The 13,315-nt window shown below is 47.3% G+C and overlaps 1 protein-coding gene across 1 annotated transcript in view; it reads left to right on the forward strand.

The window, feature by feature from the left end:
* The window catches only part of LOC132582726 (potassium voltage-gated channel subfamily KQT member 1-like), a 447,178-nt gene extending 436,679 nt beyond the window's left edge, over nt 1-10,499 (forward strand). Inside the window, exon 18 of the mRNA XM_060254425.1 lies at nt 10,249-10,499. Coding sequence (XP_060110408.1) covers nt 10,249-10,404 — 156 coding nt within the window. The 3' untranslated portion in view covers nt 10,405-10,499. The remainder of the gene's footprint in view (nt 1-10,248) is intronic.
* Nucleotides 10,500-13,315: the final 2,816 nt, after the last annotated feature.

Below are 13,315 nucleotides of genomic sequence, written 5' to 3' on the forward strand. Positions count from 1 at the left end.
AGGATGGGGATGGTGGAAATGCAGACTCAGAGGGGGTGCGGTCTCCTGCTTCCCCGCTGGGTACCATAGATGGGCCATGAGCGTAGAACCGCAGTGTTCAGCCACCGCCTCTGTTGGCCCTGCCAGGATGGGCAGCCAGGCATGGAACAGGCTTCTGGGCCTACCTGGCCTGGTCTGGCCCAGTGCAAAGGGCCTTCCCCTGGCCTGCAGCCGTGGTGGCTGCTGCAGGGGCCTGTTACTCACTGTTTACCCCCATTACTTAGTTGAAGGAAAAGAGTAGCCTACTTGGTGGGGCTGTGGTTGTCAGGGAGGAACATGGGCAGGAAGAGGAGAGCCACATCCCCTCAGTTCTCCAAGGGAAGGTCAGAGGAACCACAGCATCCATCAGCGTTCCAGCTGCAGCTGCAGGGAGGAATGCTGTGGCTTGAAGCAAGGGAGCAGCAGCCAGGCCCTCAACGGTACGTAGTGTTGTCTGCACATGCGTAGATAACACTTTTTACTTTTGGGGGGGGGGATTTAAACCCCCCATTGTACTTTTAAAAAGTTTTTTTCTGCAAACCTGGGGAGTCCCCCAAGTGTGCAGATAAATCTCTTTTAGAGCCAGTTTGGAGTAGTGGTTAAGTATGCGGACTCTTATCTGGGAGAACCGGGTTTGATTCCCCACTCCTCCACTTGCACCTGCTAGCATGGCCTTGGGTCAGCCATAGCTCTAGCAGAAGTTGTCCTTGAAAGGGCAGCTGCTATGAGAGTCCTCTCAGCCCCACCCACCTCACAGGGTGTCTGTTGTGGGAGAGGAAGATAAAGGAGATTGTGAGCCACTCTGAGACTCTTCGGAGTGGAGGGCGGGATATAAATCCAATATCATCATCTTCTTCTTCTTTTCCCTCCATGTGCCCCCAATGTGCAGATTTAGATATCCTCACAGAGAGGCCATGTTGGGAACGAGCAACCAATATATAAAACTTACATTGTGTTCAAAGAACTTGATGCATGTTATTGTGTTGCAGTCCTTCATTTCTTTAATCATTATTTGACCCCAGCTCCTTAAGAAAGCGGGAAGGGGAGTTGTAATAACTCTCAGAGGGTCATGTGCGGCTGGTGATCAGCACTTGGCTTAGTAAGTCACAAAGCATGTGGGCTTGCCCCAACACCTGTTCCCTTCTACAGTCGTCACTCCCAGGAGCAGCACGCTTCGGCAGCAAATGGCCATGCTTGGCTTTCACAGTTCTGCAAAACTCAGTAACTTTATTCTAACGTACACTTTGGAAGCTCTTTGAATGTGGAACTTCCTGCAACTAGACACAGGTGCCTCAGATGTGCCATGCACATTAACAGCACCTATGCATTAAATCACTCTCTTGGGTAAAACAGTCCGCAAGAATTAACATTAAGAAAGTATAAGATAACTTGGTCAGGGATATGCCAAACCTTTGAAAAACTGCAGAAGACTTTCTGCAACATTTTTTGGTCTCCCTTTTGAACGTGGTATATCTTTTGTTCAAGTGAGGACCTTTCCACATCCCTCAAATAACACATATGCTCCTATCTGAGACATATGTTAGCTTCATTGGAACTCTTTTAGCTTATTGAAACTCTCAAAATTCTCACGTTTTGCCCGAGGACTGACTCCGTAAATTTGATTTAAATGTAGGTGCCATTCTGGTGATGAGCCCCTTTAGATTGTTTGGTTTTGTTACAAAAAAATCCATTTTCTGTGCCCCAGCACAAATGTAAGCCTCGACCCACAAATAACTGTGGCTTGAAAGCTCAAGCTGCATTGGATGTCCCTCTTTGAAAGAACAAAAACGTGGTGTGTCCTCAGCAGCAGATCTGCTGTGTTCCTTTTCAGAAGAGGGGGGAGCAGCTGTTACCAGTGGACAGCTGCCAAAGTTCACCTGACTCCATGGAGTCTGCACAGAGAGTATCAGGTCTCCGTGGGTTTCACAAACCAATTGGCCTAGATCTGTTGCGGAGATGCAACAACTTTTCTTCTTTATTGCCGTGCTGAGGAAGAAAACAGAAGCAGTTGCTTGCTAACATCATCAAGTTTTGAAAATGAAGACCGGTCACGAAATATCACCAACCAAAGGGTAGTCCTTTTGTTCAGGTGTTTCCTTCATTACAAGTCTTGCTTTATTCTCGTACTGGCCAAATGTTTTCTGGCTCTCCTCCTGTTTAGTGAAGTCTTTCCAGTTTTCTCAGAGAAGTCTCAGAAAAAACATGTCTTCTGAGTTCGCCCTCAGCTCTCCTGCCAGTTCTCCTCTTCTTAACCTTGTGAAATGGAGGAGAACCACTCCAAAGGAAGGCAAGCCAGCCACAGGAAAGATTTCACAGGCCTCATTCTTAAAGTTTAGATTTCATTCTTTGACATGGAGGGCAGTAGAAACTACTATTTTCCAGTGGCAGTGGACATATCTGAGCATGCTTAGAAGCCTTCAGCCCTTGAAAAGGACAGTCTCAAGCAGTGTTCCCTCTAAGCTGAGTTAGTGTGAGCTAGCTCACAGATTTTTAGCCTCCAACTCACACATTTTTGTCTTAGCTCAGGAAGGATGGCCCCAGAGCACACTAAGTTATGCAGTAGCTCACAACTTGAATGCCAGTAGCTCACAGCTTTTAATACCAGTAGCTCACAAAGCAGAATTTTTGCTCACAAGACTCTGCACCTTAGAGGGAACATTGGTCTCAGGCCATGACAGCCCATGAACTAATCCAAACAAAGGAATATATTGGATTGAAAATATGGGACAATGAAGGCCCATTACAAACTAGGCCTGAACTTTGGGTTTGGCTGATCTTGTTCTTTCTTTCTTTTTCCTGTTAAGTCACAGCTGACTTCCGATGTCCTCATTGGGTTTTCAAGGCAAGAGGTGTTTAGAGGTGGTTTGCCCTTGCCTGCCTCTGCATCATGCCCCTGGTATTCCGTGGAAGTTTCCCATCCAGATACTAGCCAGGGTCCACCCTGCTTAGCTTCTGAGATATGACAAGATCAGGCTAGCCTGGGCTATTCAAATCACAATGGATTGGCTGATACAGAGACAGGAATTCCAGCCTGAGGCTCGTGAGTAATGTTTCCTTTCCACTCCACTCAATTAATATAATAAGAACTAGCAAGAGCCAGTTTGGTGTAATGGTTAAGAGTGTGGACTCTAATCTGGGAGAACCAGATTTGATTCCCCACTCCCACTCCTTCACATGCGGCTCCTGGGTGACCTTGGGTCAGTCACAGTTCTCTTAGAGCTGTTCTCAAGAGCTCTCTCAGCTCCACCTACCTCACAGGGTGTCTGTTGTGGAGAGAGGAAGGGAAGGAGATTGTAAACAGCTTGGGACTCCAAGAGAAGGGTGGGGTATAAATCCAATCTCCTCCTGCTCCTCCTCCTCCTCTTCTTCTTCAGCTTGGGTGTTTAGTGTGTCTTCCAACAGAGACCTGGAGGAAGTAAGATGATGAAGCACCTGCCATCTTGAAGTGTGTGAATAATCCTAAAATATGACATTTTAGAAGTTAATTTTAAAATGTTTTTACCCTGGCTTTCTGCCAGGCAACTTACTGTAAAAGTCATTCTAAAGAAATATAAAAATACCAAACAGCCAGGCAGAAATGCTTTCGATGCCTCGGGCAGGGCTGAGCGGCTGATTCCTCTCCCTCCGTCCTGGATGGAACTCTGTCCTTTCTAGCAGCAGCAGCAAACTCCTGGAGTCCGTTTCTTTCAGACGCAGAGGAGGGCGGGGAAATAAGAGACTTCTTCAAGCTCAATCCTCAAATGCTGCAATCTTTTTTTTTTTTTTAATTTTGTTGTCATTGTTGTTATCTGTTGGGGAGTCTCATTCAGGCCCATCCACTACTGTGGTTAAAAGCAGTTTTAAACTTTTAAAAGCTCAGATGTCATCACATAAAAGGCAGTGAAAGTCATCAAACATAACCACAATAAGTAACTGTGAATCAGACAAAAGAAACCCAAAATGTACATTTTTTTTTTTACCTTTTCTCCAGAATCTGGAGGTTGGCTGAGCTTTTCTTCTGGGGTAGCAAAGGGAATTATTTGTGTTTCCTCTGTGGATTCTGGGCCTATGCAGAGAATCCTTCAGAAACTTCTAGACCTATGTTGGGCCAATGTGTCCACTAGGTGACTGTAAAGTCACCTATGGGTGTGGCCCTGGGGGGTGCTGAATTGGGTTAGGGTTAGGATGTGGGGGAACCAGCCAGCAAGTGAGGAAGGGAGACCCGCTGCCCTTCTGGGTCACAATTAAGGGCTCTGTGGTCAGCTGATTGGCGGGTGCTTCCTGCACCCTCCGCCATGTTTTAAATAGCATGGGAAGCAGGATGCGGCAGAGGCAGAAGTGGGGGCATGCGTCCAGACATGCATCCAGATCACAGCACCCACAGCCAAGTTATGCCGCACCATGCCATGCAGTGGCACAGTGAGATGGGATCTCCCTCTGGTAAGGTGGCGAGTCAGTGAGATGGGATCTCCCTCTGGTAAGGTGGCGAGTCTGGCCAGGTGTCTGTACGGGGGCAGGGGTGGAAGGCTGGGATGTATATTTTCTGCTCTATATCTGTCAGTAAAAAGGCTGATGCCATGCTTTGCCTGCAGGGGGGCAAGAGGGGTGCCTTGCCTGAGGTTGCGGGCACAATGGGGCACCCTAGCACCAGCACTGGGCCCACGCTAAGCAGCTTTAGTTGGCACCTTGAGAAGAAAAACCTTCACTAGGGTTGCCAGGTCCAACTCAGGAAATATCTGGGGACTTCGGGGGTGAAGCCAGGAGCAAGGGTGTGGCAAGCACAATTGAACTCCAAAGGGAGTTCTGACCTTTAAAGGGACCACATGCCTTTTGGAAATAATGAAGGATAGGGGCAACTTCTTTGGGGGCTCATAGAATTGGACCTCCTGGTCCAATCTTTTTAAAGCTTGGGAGGGGTGTTTTGAGGAGATGCACTGGAGTCTATGCTTAAAATTTGGTACCTGTACCTCAAAAAACAGCCTCCCTCCAGAGCCCCAGATACTCACAGATAAGTTCTCCCTTATACCCTATGGGATTTGGTCTCCATAGAGTATAATGGAGTGCCCAGCAGGCATTTCCCACCCACCCCAAGCTTTTTGATAACCCTGAAGAGGGGGGACAGAGGGCCTCCAAACCGGGGGATCCCCTGCCCCCAACTGGGGATTGGCAACCCTAGCCTTCACAGTGCATGCCTAGATGAGCTGTGACAGCATTTGGAACTTTGTCTTCATCTTAAAACCTTGAGCTGTTCTTCTCTTTTCTTTACCTCTTCTTCTCCAAAGTTTTTCTCTTCTTCTATTTTGTGGGTTTGTCCACTCCTAGCCTCATGGTGCAGAGTGTTAAAGCTGCACTACTGCAGTCCTAAGCTCTGCTCACAACCTGAGTGCGATCCCCGATGGAAGCTGGGTTTTCAGGTAGCCAGCTCGAGGTTTACTCAGCCTTCCATCCTTCCGAGGTCGGTAAAATGAGTACCCAGCTTGCTGGGGGGGGGGAAGTGTAATGACCGGGGAAGGCAATGGCAAACCACCCCATAAAAAGTCTGCTGTGAAAACATTGTGAAAGCAACATCACCTCAGAGTCAGAAATGACTGGTGCTTTCCTTTCCACTCCTAGTACACTTTTAGGGAGGTGCTGTGCTGTACTCCACCTCTCTATGCGTGTGCTGTAGTGCCCTTCTCCTCGAGGAGAGACAAACCAGCGCCAGAAATGTCACTTCGCTCTAGAAGGTTCAGAAGGATCCACTGTGCAGATGCTTAACCCATAACTGTAGTGGACTAGACCAGGGGTGGCCGATAGCTCTCCAGATGTTTTTTTGCCTACAACTCCCATCAGTCCCAGTCATTGGCCATGCTAGCTGGGGCTGATGGGAGTTGTAGGCAAAAAAACATCTGAAGAGCTACCGTTGGCCACCTCAGGACTAGATGATCAGTCAAAGAAAGCGGTTACAGGTCAGCAACATGGTCTCTCTCTGTCCCATGTGGCAGCACTCACCCATATTGTCTTCAGCCTAGAGTGAGGCAATATATCACATGCACCGATTACAGAGCACAGAGGTTGGATCTAGGGTCCCCAACCTGTTCAGTCAACCATAAATGGTAGAATCTCTTCAGTGCCTGCACAGATGGTGCCCATTTGAGATGTGACTGTGGTGTGTGTAGGAAAAAAACCTGCCCTGATCTGGACAGCCCAGGCAAGCCCGATCTTGTCAGATCTTGGAAGCTAAGCAGGGTCAACTCTGGAAGAAGAAGAAGAACAACCACCACCACCACCTCTTCTCCATTAAACCTGTTTCCTTGGCCTGAAATGGTCCTGGGGGTGCTACTTGACCCACTGGGGAAACTCACAAGTGTATGCAGGCCAGGGACATCCCCTATGGGCCAAGTAGTGACTACCAGACTGTTTCTACATGGGAAATTATCATGGGGGGGAGGGGTTGCTTCTTCCTGTGTCCCACAGTCACAAATTGACATATTATGTAACCATGTAGGTCTAGCTGGAAAGTTTAAATGTGCTGATACGCTTGGCCCTGACAGAGCCTGTGCTAAGGGTGCGTATGATAAGGCACTGTTTGAAATGGTTTCTTGAAGTGACTGTTTCTCTTCAGGGGGAAATGCATAAGCTGTTACCCATTCACACTTCCATTAAATAATTAGAACAGTGAAAAATAAAATACGAGGAGAAACAGAATAACCTCTCCTTAAGTCCCCCAAACGTACACTTGAGCGCAGTCTAAAGACATGCTTTCTAAATCATTTTGGAGGGCCTTGAGCTATTTTCTGTCTGTCTGATCCCCTTTCTCTGCTTTTGGCGCTCTTAATGGCGTGTCAGTTAGACAAGCAGCTCTATTTTAATTTTGGTTCCGTGTGATCATTTCTTGAAAGATAGTGTTGAGTCATGACCAGCGGCAGCCAAACAAGCTTTTCAAGAAGTGGGCTGTGTCTTTTGGTTTGGAAGAGTAAGAAAAAAAAAAAATCCCATGCTGCTTAACCCTTTAAACTCTAGCATGTTCCAGACTGCCACTCAATTGAACAAAAAGTAAAACTGTTTCTCTGTGTTCTTTGCGTGACTTCAGTTTCCAGCCCCACCTTGCAAAGAATGCTGTCGCCATCTCATCTCACCATGTCATTCAGTCCTACTGTTCTCTGTAAAAACATCAAAGTTGAACCCTTCATGGACCATACTACCCTGAATGTTCCCCAGAGGCTATGTGACAAGCATAGGGCAGTTCCCCCCACTTTCCCCATTTCTACTCAGAGCGTAGAAGAGATTAAACATTCTACCAATCGATGGAAGTAAGATGCAACAGTTTCTTGGATTCTGGAGTATTTTCAAACATCTCAGTGCTGAAGAAGATGTTACACATAACAGTGTGATTTTGAAGTAGTGCAAATTGGAACAAAGTGGAATTTGGTGCAGAATTTCATCTTCCTGAGAATTTCATTTAAAAAAAAAAAAAGGATGCACATTTTTAGCTCTTATGACTGTAAAGATATGCTTCAAACTGTGTGATCCCTGCCTGCTGAAATCTTAGAAACTGGAGGGGTGACCAAGAAGATCTCCAGGGGGTACTATCTGTGCATTCCTTGCCCCTCCCTGTACTTTAAGGTTGCCATCCTCCACGTTGTAACTGGAGTTCTCATGGGGTTACAAGTGGTCTCCAGGCAACTAAGATATTCACCTGGAGAAAATGGCCACATTAGAAGGTGGGCTGTATGGCACTGTACCCCATGAGCCCCGAAGACTGTTGCAATCGGCCAACCGATACCTTCTGGCCACCCCTGGCCCAAGGGACATCCGGCTTGCCTTGACAAGGGCCAAGGCTTTTTCGGCCCTAGCTCTGGCCTGGTGGAATCAGCTCCCTGTGGAGATCCGGGCCCTACCAGATTTACTTCGGTTTCGTAGGGCCTGCAAGACGGAGCTGTTTCGCCCGGCCTTCGGTTGAGGCAGGCGGACGTCCCTTCATTCTACTGCTTATACCATCTATTACCCTCCCCCACAATGGGCTATAAAATTACAACGAGCCGGAATATCTGTTTTATCTGAACTATGTGCCTGCCCACCTATGTATATTTTTGTAGTTGTATTTTATTGGTATATTATTGAGTTATTACTGCGTTTTAATTGTTTTATTACGACTGTTATCTGCCCTGAGCCTGTATGGGAAAGGGCAGAATATAGATCAACCAAATAAAATAAATTGAAGTCCCTTCCCAGGCTGCACTCTCAAAATCTCCAGGCATTTCCCAACCTGCACCTGGCAACCCTAAATTTGCTTCACCAGAATAAAGGCTGGGAAAAGGAAAAAAGGTACATATTTGGAACATAATTTGGTTTCGTATTGACATCTCATGCTCCAGTTTACACAGACAGCAGAATTAGACGGCAGGGTTTTCCTTGGAGTGCAGTACTGCAGGCTACTTGTGAGAAGTGTGCGTGTTTGCTTATTTTTTAAATTTAGTTTATGTATAGTCCTTCTTTTTCTCACTTGGACTCAAGGCAGATTACAAAGAATGAGTCAAGACGATCGTCATGGGACATTCAATGAACAATACAATAGGATTAGGGTTGTAGAGCCAACCAGAAATCTAAAAGCAAAATTGATGCAAAATCTAATATTAACATGACACATTGCATATAGTCTTAGGCTCTTTTGCCTCCTTTAATTCTCCTAACTGAGAAGGAACCTCAGCCATTCCCCTAGATGTGTGTAGAATCCTGCTGGAATCCACCCCCCTCCCCCCATAGTTTGAAAAACTTCCACTTTAGAGAAAGTTTTCAGGTTTTCTTAACATTTCAAGTTAGGCCAACTGTTGGTGGCAGTAATTCTGTGTGGACTAATTCCCCACAAAGGAAACTCCCTGCCCTTGAAAATCTGATGGGGGGGGCTGGGCTAGAACCTATTCTCTTTGGGTCCTGGCTGCGGGGGGGGGGGGGGGAGTGTATACTGAGCTTCCTCTGGCTCTTTGCACAGCCTCTGTCCGGATGAGATTGGGACTGGATGCTCCAGGAATGAAAGCGTCTCTGAAGCTCTGGAGACTGAATCCAAAATATGGCGACTTCATTTGACAATCGACAGAAGCCTCAGTTCACTGAGAAGCACTATGAAGCATCCAGCCTTGCCCTTTCTGCCCCACGCAGCTGTGTAAGCATTGTTCTCCTCTGAGGCCATGGCCACATCAAGCACAGGTGGCATTCCGGTCACAGCCTTGACCTCTGCCAGTGATGCTGAGACCCCCAGGTCCTTGTGTGTATGCAGCTGCTGAGGGAGGACGGAGAAGGGGGGGGCTGTGGCAGGAGCCGAAAAGCCAGGCTGACAAAAGGTGGTGGAAAGGAGGGAGAGAAGTGATGGGTGGCAAAAGCTGACCTAGACCAGAGCGTGGTCTGAGGTGAGCCCCTATTCAGCCACAGCACACATCTGCAATAGGGGCTTGTAGAATCCGTGCATGTTTACCATACAGGACTGTTCTAAGGACTGCCGAGTCAGTCTGGTGTAGTGATTGGAGGGCCACACTGGGATCTGAGAGATCCAGGTTCGAATCCCCACTCTGCTGCAGAAGCTGGCAGAGTGAACTTGGGCCAGTCACACTCTCTCATCCTAACCTACCACATTGGGCTGTTGCAAGCATCAGATGGAAGAGAAGAGAATGATCGTAGCTGCTTTTTGCCTCTACTGGGGAGAAGGGCAAGTTCTAAACAAAGTAAATAAATAAATGTTTGTGAGATGCTTTAAACATGTAGGGAAAGCATCATATAAAGATGGCTCTTGGTCTTGGGGTGTCCTCGAGTTTCTCTAGGCCCGTAGTGAACAGGTATCATCTCATTGCTTGCATTTTTGTCCATTTTGGTAAATAGTTTTTGGTCAAGCAGTAAAGAATCCTAACCATGGTCTCCTACGTCCCCTTTGAGCCTACATCCTACATTTCCTTTTAAACTGGTCACAGCTGTTCACAAGGACTGTTTTCTCCATGCTTGGGTGGGCATTCTCACAGGCAGTTCGGTTGAAGCATCAATATAATCTATCAAGTTTGCTTCCCCAAACAAATTCATTTTGTTGGCTGCAAATCTAAGGGTGGAAACAGCAATTTAATACTGGATAGGGATTTCTCATATACTGCTTGCACTCTCACCAAACTACAGTTCTCAGGATTTCAGATGTCTGAGCTGTGTCCGTAAAAATAGTAAGAAACAAATGGTACAGATATGTCCTGTGCGAACAAGCGATAAACTGTAGACTTTTGGTTCCTTTGCTAGGTCACCCAGCTTGATCAGAAGCTAGATGACATCCTAGATGCTCTTCATTTCCAATTTGGCAAGCACTCATCGGAGAGGACATCGGCTTCAGCCACCCCAAGGGCCCGGCAGCTACGGTCCTCGTCAGATTCTCCCCCAATGAGCCGTAAGATGTGAGAATCGCCGGACAATAGCTCTCCACACTTCCATTCTTCCAGACATAGTTGTAGTTAACGTTTGGATCCGAGCTGGCCACTCGTTGAGTGAATCCACAAGCAAAAGGAATGAGGCAGATCCTCACCTGCCTCCTCTTGTAAACCCCAGGCCTTCCTCTTCCTGCCTTCATTCACATTGGCAAATGGAGTCTACAGGCCCTGGCTCCACTCAGCCAGGGACAAGAACACCGTGAGGGAGCTCGGAGGCTTCCAGCAAGCCAGGACCGTTAGTCAGTTTGTGAGCTGGACGGATTCATGTTGTGCGCAGTCTCGACAAGGACAAGAGACATGTATACATCAAGGCCGTTTAAGGAAAAACATGAGCTGAACCGTAGGTCCTCCCTCCTCATCACCAGATGTGTCTTGGGACTCTTTTGTTACAAGTTGATGAGCGTAATGCAATCTGCACCTGCATGGGGACTCTGTCCTCTATTTTTGTAACTTCCCGGGGTGGGGGGGAGGGACATCGGCATTTGAGGATGGATGCCAGAGCTGAGACCAGTGTTCCCTCTAAGCTGAGTTAGTGTGAGCCAGCTCACAGATTTTTAGCCTCCAGCTCACACATTTTTGTCTTAGCTCAAGAAGGATGACCCCCAGCGTGCAATAATTTATGCAGTAGCTCACAACTTTAATACCAGTAGCTCACAAAGTAGAATTTTTGCTCACAAGACTCTGCAGCTTGGAGGGAACATTGGCTGAGACCTGACCTGACCCAAATGGTGCCCTGGATTCACATAGCCTTGTGTTTGAATTGGTCCCTGTGTACAGTTCTGAGTTCTAGGGGCAAAATGTGAGAGCTGATTCTTTGGCAAGAGCTCAGGCTTTTCCAAAGTTTGTCTTCTGCTCTGGCACAGAACCCAGATGTGTGACTGCACAGATGACCACTCAAAGAACAAAAATGATAGGTGATCATTCTGGGGGTAGGATCAGATAAGCAGATCACCACGGTAGTTTCTCAGCTTTTAAAAAGCTGCCCAGGTTAGAAACCCACTCAAGTTAGAGAGGCACCAGGAATAAGAACATAAGAGAAGCCATGTTGGATCAGGCCAATGGCCCATCCAGTCCAACACTCTGTGTCACACAGTGGCCAATATGTGTGTGTGTGTTTGTGTGTGTGTGTGTATATATATATATATATACATACACACACACACACACACACTGTGGCTAATAGCCACTGATGGACCTCTGCTCCATATTTTTATCCAAACCCCTCTTAAAGCTGGCCATGCTTGTAGCTGCTACCACCTCCTGTGGCAGTGAATTCCACATGTTAATCACCCTTTGGGTGAAGTACTTCCTTTTTTCCGTTTTACCCTGACTGCTCAGCAATTTCATTGAATGCCCACAATGAGAAAAGTACTTCTTTCTCTACTTTCTCCATCCCATGCATAATCTTGTAAACCTCTATCATGTCACCCCACAGTCGACGACGTTTCTCCAAGCTAAAGAGCCCCAAGCGTTTAAACCTTTCTTCATAGGGAAAGTGTTCCAAACCTTTAATCATTCAGACAGGGCCAGCAGCCCACACTGGAATGGGCTACACGTGTACTGAGAGAAGGGTTCACATGCTCCTGCATGTGCACAGTGTGTCCATGGTGCACCCAAGCCAATCACACAACCAGAAACGCACCATGTAAATGCTGCAACTACTTGCCATCAGGAAGTTCCCAGTGGCTATATACTCCGTTCCCAGGCTGTCCTACCACAAAGTAAAGATGAGCGGGCCACGGAGCAGATGCACGTGTGTGATTGCACACATTAAATCCAGGGGATGGGGGTGGCTATGGTGGGCCAAAAAGCCCATCTGATTTCAGGCATACCTAACCCGGGATGGGTCATTTAGAAGCCCAGGCTGTCTGGATTTCCAGCAAGAGCTGAGTGTAAAAAGTCAGGATTAGAGTCAGCTCATCTAGGGATCTCTTTGTAGGCTCCCTCTACCTCCTGTGCTTGGAGGAAGCATTTAAGTCAGTTTTGTTTCTTAATGAAATTAAATATTCTCCCTTATCTTCCTCTTTGAAAGCCATAATGCACAGGAAACGTGCCCTTTCCCTCTAGGAGGAGGATCAGGAAACACTTCCTGTAGAGAAAGTTCCCCACTTAGACCTGGCAAGTTGTGGACAGCCCAATTGCTTGTGTCAGGCAAAATGCATGCAACACGACAGAGGTCCTTGTAGCCACAATATATCAAGTTGATTCTCTCTCGAGGGAACTGAAGCAAGAGCATTTAGTGGAGGAAGCTAGAGATGTTTGCATATGAGACAGAAAACATGTTCAGGTGGAGAGTAATGGTGGGCAGTCTATAGAACTGTGCAACCAAAACACAACCCCCCCAAACAGTTCATTGTTTAATATTATTTCTGTGCCTGATCCAGACTGGAAAAGGAACATACGCTGGGATCTGGCCATTGCCCGGCTTCACTTGAAGATCAGGATCCACCAGACGTGAAGCTACACAGAGCTCTTGCTACCAAGAAAGCCTTTCCAAAGATTCCTTTGCACCAATCACATTGCTGGCTCACTTTGCAGGAGGGCTTTGGCTCCTATTTGTTTATCGTTCTGATGCTCTCAGGCTACATCTGCAAAGCACGGCACAGAAATTGTGCTTGCCTGTGCTGGCATACAGAGAAGCACAAACTGGAAGCGACTGCCACACCTCTCCACTCCCACCCACCCAGCTACCCACCCACTGGGATAGGCAACATAGGTTCTCCCAGGGGTCGTTTTGTAGAAAAATAGGTGGCAGAGCTCATTAGCATATGCCCCCCCCTGTCAAAAGCAACCCGATGCAAGAAAGGAGAGCCCTAGGCAAGCGAGGCCTGCCCAGTCAAAAGGCCAGCAAGCCACCTACCGCCCAAAATCACATAAGAAGT

The sequence above is a fragment of the Heteronotia binoei genome, chromosome 14 (genome assembly GCF_032191835.1).
Source record: "Heteronotia binoei isolate CCM8104 ecotype False Entrance Well chromosome 14, APGP_CSIRO_Hbin_v1, whole genome shotgun sequence".
In the NCBI taxonomy this organism is placed as follows: Eukaryota; Metazoa; Chordata; class Lepidosauria; order Squamata; family Gekkonidae; genus Heteronotia; species Heteronotia binoei.